Genomic DNA, 8,189 nt, shown 5'->3' with positions numbered 1-8,189 from the left:
GCTGACTCTGTGAGATTCGTTTCCACAAAGTTCTCTTCCTTCTGTTTTATCTGCCAGAAGTTCTCCTTGAAGATAGACTCAGACATTTTCTCCATATGCAGAAAATCATAAAATGGATCCTCCTGGTGTTCCGGATGTACAAAGCAGTTACTCTGAGCTGTCCTGCAAGTGATGCTTTTCCTGTTCCACATGAGTGGTATCAACCTGGTGACCTCGTCATCGGTGGGATGATGTCTCACTTGATTTACAATTTCTATCAACTTCTATTCAAAGAACATCCTTTTCTCAACCTTTATGATTCACCAATGTAAAGGTTTTCCTTTGAATCATCTGACCTTAGACCCACATAGCAAAGAATCATTTATATGATCTTTTCTGTAAAAAATGTAGAGTTTCTCATGTAAATGTAAGAATTCTTTGTGTTTTAAAAGTGGTGAGAGAAAAGAAAACTTTCATTCTGCTTCTTTCATTAACAACATTCTCAAAAGTAAAGCATATTTGATTGTGTGGAAATTATCAAAAAGAAGAATGCTTTTAAAAAAATCAGCTCTGCCAGACTTTACAACACGAAATAAAAGTGTTTTTCCAAAAAGCAACTGGACATTATTGCTTTTTTCTTTGAAAATATTTCATTACTTATTGAAGAAGCTTCTTGCTTTGTCTCAGTTCTGGTTCAATTCTGGAAGCTTCTTGGATGAGAAGTGAAATATTTTCAAAGGAAAACAAGAAAGAAGAAAGTGCATTTGCCTTTTGGAAAAGTACTTTTGGGCCAACCATGACTAGAATGGCTGAGAATGTCCATAGACATAAATATTGGAAGTTAGTTAAATTATTAGCATTCTATTTTACTAAACAGCTGAGGAATGATAGGATAGAGTAAATGTGTTTTAATATTTCTCCTGCAACCAAAGTGGACACACACCTTAGATTTTGTCTCTGGGGGAACTTAGAATTATGAGAAATCATAGAATATTCCTTCAGAACTAAAAAGATTCAGATGAAGAAGATGTATGGATTTAGAGAGAATCTCACCGTTCATCTATAATTCTTTCTAATTCAGTAAAGTTCAGTCAAGATTTACAGTAAAGTAAATTAAGAGAGAAAACAAGCCACGGCATTCTAGGTTAAACTGAAGGCTGAAGTTAAAACTCCATAAATTAACATAGTATGCCTTATGATAAGTAACTTTCTAGAAAAATATAAAGGAAAAAGATTGTGTGCAAAATATATTTGGACTGATTACAAAATTATTTAATACTTCAGTCAGAAACAAGTTTTTACAAACAGTACCATACTAAAATAATTTGCAAAAATATTATTATTATTACTTTGAAAAGGTGTGCTTAATCTATTTGCAGTGTAATAATCAAACTCTACCAACACATCCTTGCTTTGGCCTTTGCTGTGAAGGAGATCAATGAAGACCCCCAGATAATACCTAACATCACTCTTGGGTTCCACATCTATGACAGTTACCAGAATCCAAGGATGACCTATCGCACCACTCTGGACCTGCTTTTCAAATACCAGAAATTTGTTCCTAACTATAAATGTGATAGCCAGAAGAATCTGATGGCCATCATTGGAGGATTAGGTTCTGATACATCATCTAATATAGCTGAAGTTGCAGGTTTCTACAAGATTCCACAGGTCAGTATGGAGGAGATGAACAGAAAAAAATATATACTTTGTTATTATGACATAATTACTGAGAATCAGATATTAGATTTGTATTAAGATGTTCCACAGACCTTAAGGTATAATACTTAGCACTCTTTTATGAAGCTACAATGCCAATCATAGAAATGAGTTTCTAGAGTCATTCCATGCCAGAGGGAAGGTTTGAATTTAGCACACTGTCATCTTGTTCAAACAAATGAACTATTATAATGTCTTTGAAATAATTCCTAGAAATTCCATTCTATATTAATATTTCAAAAGAAATAGAGGAAAAATTCCTTCTTTGGATATATTTTTTACAGGAAAACTAGATCCAGAAAGATCAGATTTGAGCTAATGACTCAACAGACTATTATTCTGCTTTATTTTAGCTGACATATGGCTCATTAGCCCAAGAAGAGTTTCAGAGCAGTAAGCTCTCTTCACTTTATTTCATGGTCCCAAAAGAGGACCATCAATATATTGGAATTATCCAACTGCTTCATCATTTCAGATGGTCGTGGATTGGGATTTTTACTATGGATAACAACAACGGAGAACATTTCCTACATAAAATGCAGCCCATACTTTCACAAAATGGAATCTGTTCATCGTTCATACAAAGACTTTCAGAACTAATCCACTTTGAACGCAATATAGAACTTTATCACATAGCCTCAAGTATTTCCACTAATTTGGGGAACAGCAACACCACCACATTTCTAGTCTATGGAGAATCAGGGACAATTATGTGGCTCAGGGCTATCATGTTTCTAGCAGATCCTGAAAACAAGCAAACTGCATTATTTAGAAGGGTGTGGATCATGACTGCGCAGATTGATTTTGTGCTCTCTGGCTTTCAAATCATGTGGGATCTCCAGATGTTCCATGGGGCTCTTTCCTTCACGGTTCATTCAACTGCAGTTGTAGGTTTCAAGGAGTTTCTTCAGACCATCAAGCCTCATTCAATCGGCGGAGATGGGTTTCTGCAGGACGTTTGGGAACAATCATTTGATTGTTCATTCTCAAAATCAGAATTACAAGAAATGTCCAATAGGCAGTGCCCAGTGGAAAAGAAACTGGAGGATCTTCCTGGGCCTGTGTTTGAAATGGAAATGACTGGCCATAGCTACAGTGTCTACAATGCTGTTTATGCTGTGGCTCATGCTTTGCAGGCTCTATTCATGTTGGGGTTCAATAAGAAAAAAACTATGATGGGTAAAAAAATTGACCTTCCACATCTGCAGCCTTGGCAGGTATTCTCTCTGCATTGGACACTTCTTTTATTTCAGTGACCAGTTTGATATAGAAGTACCAATTGAACCTATAGCAGAAAGTCTTAATATTTGCTGCTTATAAAATCCAGTTAGTTATGAACATCAAGAAACTATTGTCTTGTTAAGTAATAGAGTTAAGGGAACCTGGATTCCCCATCTACTCTGCTTGTCAGAAGGAGGCAAAGGTCATAAATGTGAAAACAGGTCATAAGTCACTTTTTTCAGTGCCCTCGTAACTTCAAACAGTCACTAAACAAGCTGTTGTAAGTAGAAGACTACCTCTATTATCCTTTAAATTCTCTGTTTCTTTCATTCTCTTTCACATAGCTCCATCCGTTTCTACATGGCATTTCTTTTAACAATTCGGCTGGAGAGAAAGTTTCTCTGAATGAAAAAGGGGAAGTAATGGGTGGATTTGATATCATCAACCTCATCACATTTCCCAATCGGTCTTTTCAAAGAGTTAGAATCGGAAGAATAGATCCGAGTTCTCCAACAGGCAAAGAATTATTCATTGATGAAGATCTGATTGTCTGGCATCCAGCTTTTAACCAGGCATGGACTCATTTCATGGACTGTATCTTGAGCTATTATGATCCCAAATAGAGGCCCTGATATCTTAAAGCATATTGAGCAAAGCCTCTTTAGAAATCTAATTTCTATGTTTGTAAGAAAAAATGGCATACTATGAACAAATATGGCCCAGGATCAAGCATTAATCAAATTGACAAAATGATCTTACAATGTCAAACTCAGGTTTTCCTTTTGGTTGCAATTATCTTTGAAATTATATTGCCTTATTTCCATAACATTTTCATCCCGCATATTTATTTACTCTCCTTGTCTTCCTCATCACTGTAATTTCAACAACTTTTAATGTATAATATAAATCCAGCTAGGAAATATTCAGTAGCCCTTTGGGAAGTAAACAAAAAATTACCCCAATAAAAGAGGGTGATTAATAACTCACGAACGAAGGTATCCCAAGATAATTTTGATGAATCTACTCTGAGTCAGTCACTGGTCCACCTTTGCAAGAATCTTTTATGTTATTTAATTAGTTTTAAATTTTTTTAACTTTTTTTTTTTTTTTGATTTATATGCCGCCCTTCTCCGGAGACTCAGGGTGGCTTACGATGTGCTAAGCAATAGCCTTCACCCTTTTGTATATTTATACAAAGTCAGCTTATTGCCCCCACAACTGGGTCCTCAATTTACCTACCTTAGAAAGGATGGAAGGCTAAGTCAACCTTGAGCCTGGTGAGAATCGAACCTGCAGTAATTGCAGGCATCTGGTCTTAATAACAGGGTGCTTTTAACCACTGTACTTCCAAGTATTGATGTTTTTATTGTTGGCTGTACACCGCACTGAGTCCTTCGGGAGAAGGGCGGTATAAAAGTTCAAAAAGTAAAAAAAAAGTAAAAAAAAATGTTTATCACCAGGTTCTTCCAATTTCTCTGTGTAACGACCATTGCTCCCCTGGATACTGGAAGAAGGAGATTGAAGGAAAACAATTCTGTTGCTATGACTGTGTTCCATGTCCAGAAGGGAAGATTTCAAATCAAAAGGGTAGGTTAGACATTCCAGGAAGTTTTCATTAGGTTGATTTAAGCAAACAAAGATGAGCAGTGGTTCAATAGCTTAATGATGCTAGAGAAGGTCATTAAGCTCCAACAGTTTGAGTCCTAGCACGGTGTGGTATGGTGAGTTTCTGTCACTCGTTTCAGCTTCTGCTGATCTAGCAGTTTGAAAGCATGTTATAGGGAAGTAGATAAATAGGCCACTTGGAGGTTTGTCTGAGTCTTCGGGGTCACCTGAGTAGTGCAAATGGTATGGAGCCTTCTTGGAACTGCTGAAAGGACTGTGTTGTGGAGCTGTGCTTTCTGCAGCTGTGTTCCTTTCTACCCTGTGTCCCTTCACTGTGGAAGACAGATGCAGTCTGTTGGGGATGAGTCTGTGTTGTCTGCTTCTCAAACTGAAGCACACATGGTTCCTGTAGTCTGCAATTTTTTTTGCTGGAAATCCATTCATACTTCCACACCATTTGAAGGGTACTCATTCCAAAGTGCATAGCTAAATGTCAATGGAAGTTCTCAGTCATGGTTCTCCTAAAGTTGCTTTTTAATGAGCAGCTGTCTGCTAGGAATATAAATCTTTCCATTCCCCACTATCCAGGTAGAGCTAAAGAAGCTTCTTGGAGGAGAGGCGAAAAATATTCAAAGAAAAAACAAGAAAGTCAAGTTGCCTCTTGAAAAAGCATCTTTGGGACAACCAAAATGGTTTAGGTCCAGGGTACTTGCAGGACCATCTCCTGCCTGCCTCCCACCATCCTGTCCACTCCCACAGGGCTACTCTCCTCAGGGTACCGTCGACCAGACAATGTCATCAGGTGACGTCCAGGGGTAGGGCGTTCTCTACGGGCGCCCCTGCCCTCTGGAACGAGTTACCCACCGAGCTCCAGACGGCACCTGATCTCTGTTCCTTCCGTCGGGGCCTGAAGACTTGGCTATTCCAACAAATGGGCTGATTTAGATTCTTGGGTGTTATTATTTATTATCATTCAATCTTAACTGGTTTTAATTGGGTTTTTATTGTATGTTTTTATCTGTTTATTTGTTTTTACCTGTGTTTGCCGCCCTGAGTCCTTTCGGGAAAAGGGCGGCATATAAATACTTGCAAATAAAATAAATAAATAAACCATGACCTGGGTGCCTGAGAATCTTTAAAGACAAACAGAGCTAGCAGTTTTAGGCAGCCAAAGTACTAGTCTGTATTAGCATTATAGTCTCTTGGCTAATGTAACATCACCATATACTGAATAAATAAGTAAATTTAAGGAAACTGTAATACTCTACCTTAGTGTGCAAATAACCAATACTTTTTGTTATTAGTGAATATTCATTTTTATAGCTGTGACTCACAATCTGTTGTTCAGGTCATTACACTCTGTTACTAGAGACTTACATATATCTTTACGGTTTTCTTTTCCATGTTTTGGAAAAAAAATGGGGAAAGTCCAAATGGCCCACATTGCAATAAAATTTAAAATGATACAAAAGGTTGCATTTCAAATATTAATATTCCTTCAATTCTGCTTCGTTTCATGCCAATCCTAAATTTTCCATTTGAGGAAAAACTGAATTTTCATAGAAACATGATCCATCTGGTAACCAGTGGAAAGAATTCAAAAGGAATTAACAACTGGCACCTATTCAGAGGGCAATGTGGATAATATGGAAGGCCTAAATGACAAATTGCTTGATTTTCCTTCCAGATATGGATGATTGTTTCGAATGTTCAGAAGATCATTATCCAAATGATGAAAAGAATGGATGTATCCTGAAACTGCTGCTCTTTCTAAGCTTTGAAGAAACCTTAGGAATTGGTTTAGCCTCAGTAGATCTTTGTTTCTTCCTCTTGACATCTTGGGCACTTGGAATTTTTATTAAGCACAGGGATACTCCCATTGTCAAAGCCAACAACCGGTCCCTCACCTACACTCTGCTTGTCTCTCTTCAGCTCTGTTTTCTCTCCTCTTTCTCCTTCCTCAGCCAACCTGGCAAGGTGACCTGCCTCCTCCGACAACCAACTTTTGGCACCACATTCTCAATGGCCATTTCTAGTATTCTGGCTAAAACCATCACTGTGGTTGTTGCTTTCATGGCCACTAAACCTGGTTCTCAGATGAGGAAGTGGGTAGGGAAAGGATTGGCTTTTTCTATCGTCCTCTCGTGTTCTCTGTTACAAGCATGCATTTGTATTGTTTGGTTGTCGACATCTCCCCCATTCCCTGAATTGGACATGCACTCAGAGCTCCAAGAAATGATTTTACAGTGCAATGAGGGGTCAGCTTTCTTCTTCTACTGTGTCTTGAGCTATATGGGTATCTTGGCCATCGCCAGCTTTATTGTAGCTTTTCTTGCCCGTAAATTACCTGACAGCTTTAACGAAGCCAAGTTCATCACCTTCAGCATGTTGGCCTTTTGCAGTGTGTGGATCTCCTTCTTTCCAGCCTATCTGAGCACAAAAGGAAAAGCCATGGTAGCTGTGGAGGTCTTCTCCATCTTGGCTTCCAGTGGTGCATTACTGGGATGCATATTCCTGCCAAAGTGCTACATCATTGTTTTGCGACCTGACCTCAATCACAGGGAGCAACTGACAAAGAGAAATTAGTATATCATGTGTTCTTTCTGGCTCCCCTAGTTAAAAGATCAAAGATGGTTTGTACCCTATTTCAGGGAAAAAAACTAATATTTGGTGCCTTTGCAATCCGTACTCTTTATTTCATTGAGATTTCTCTATAATTTCTAGATTTCAAGGGATTTTAGCCTGGTCTAGTGGGTAAGGAACTGCGGTAGAAAGGAAGGGACCATGAGTTCAAGCCATGAAAGCCAGCTGGGTAACTTTGGACCAAACAATGTTTACCAGACCAGTGTACCTCAAAGGCACCAAATTGTTGCTATGTGGAAAAAATAAGGGGGACGGTATATTCTTTGCTGCCTTTGCTTGTTTGTAAAAATAATAAAGTGTTATATATTGTAAAAAAAATAAAATAATAAATGAAATGAAAGGAAGTACTAAAATGAAATGAAATGATAAAATAAAATAAAATATAAAATAATAAAATGAAAGAAGCCTACTATGGCAAGTGAAAGGGATTGAAAGATGTAAAATGTACAATGACATCATTAACTAAATTCCACCCTGTTTGTAAATGCATAATGAGCTGTACAAAAGGATGTCATTTCCACACCACAAAGAGTATGTTTACTGTTATGTTTTATTATAATTTATTATAAATAGATAGCTAAATAGCTAAGTAGCTAGACATCTAGATATCCATAAAGGAGGGGTAGAGGGAGAGAAATAGATAAAGCAAGATAGAGAGATGGATGGATGGATGGATGGATGGATGGATGGATGGATGGACGGATGGACAGACAGACAGACTGATTGATTCTATGGATAGGACAAGTAGCTGAAATTATAATGAAAGTGCAACCCTAATTCAGATAGAAACTAGTTACTCTGTACGCTGCAAGTAATGCTTCCCCTGTTCTCATAAGTGGTGGCATGATGTCCCAAATAGTTTACCAGTTTTAGAAATTAAAATTTAAGGAACATCCTTGAATAACACCTTATGACATACATTGTAGCAACTTCTTTTTTATCTATCTATTTAAGAGAATTTATATGGTCCCACACTCACTATCAGTGTCTCTGAGCTGCTTAAAAAATATACAAGGAATAAA

At 37.6% G+C, this 8,189-nt stretch overlaps 1 protein-coding gene across 1 annotated transcript; it reads left to right on the top strand.

The window, feature by feature from the left end:
- Nucleotides 1-1,572: 1,572 nt before the first annotated feature.
- On the top strand, nt 1,573-7,390 carry LOC148113664 (vomeronasal type-2 receptor 26-like). Its single transcript, XM_087893254.1, has 5 exons — nt 1,573-1,650; nt 2,052-2,915; nt 3,264-3,491; nt 4,380-4,506; nt 6,212-7,390. Exons 1-5 carry the CDS (start codon nt 1,573-1,575, stop codon nt 7,108-7,110), a joined length of 2,196 nt encoding a protein of 731 aa, XP_087749380.1. The 3' UTR covers nt 7,111-7,390.
- The last annotated feature ends 799 nt before the right edge of the window (nt 7,391-8,189 follow it).

This window comes from Pantherophis guttatus, chromosome 4, assembly GCF_059756535.1.
Source record: "Pantherophis guttatus breed Tessera chromosome 4, ASM5975653v1, whole genome shotgun sequence".
NCBI lineage: Eukaryota > Metazoa > Chordata > Lepidosauria > Squamata > Colubridae > Pantherophis > Pantherophis guttatus.
This window is presented reverse-complemented; position numbering and strand designations above follow the sequence as displayed.

Excerpts from the sequence above, each read along its gene's own strand:
- LOC148113664 (XM_087893254.1), top strand. The coding sequence starts at position 1,573 with ATGGCCATCATTGGAGGATTAGGTTCTGATACATCATCTAATATAGCT. Across the intron at positions 3,492-4,379 it reads GGCATCCAGCTTTTAACCAG|GTTCTTCCAATTTCTCTGTG; the intron begins GCATGGACTCAT and ends GTTTATCACCAG. Across the intron at positions 4,507-6,211 it reads GAAGATTTCAAATCAAAAGG|ATATGGATGATTGTTTCGAA; the intron begins GTAGGTTAGACA and ends TTTTCCTTCCAG.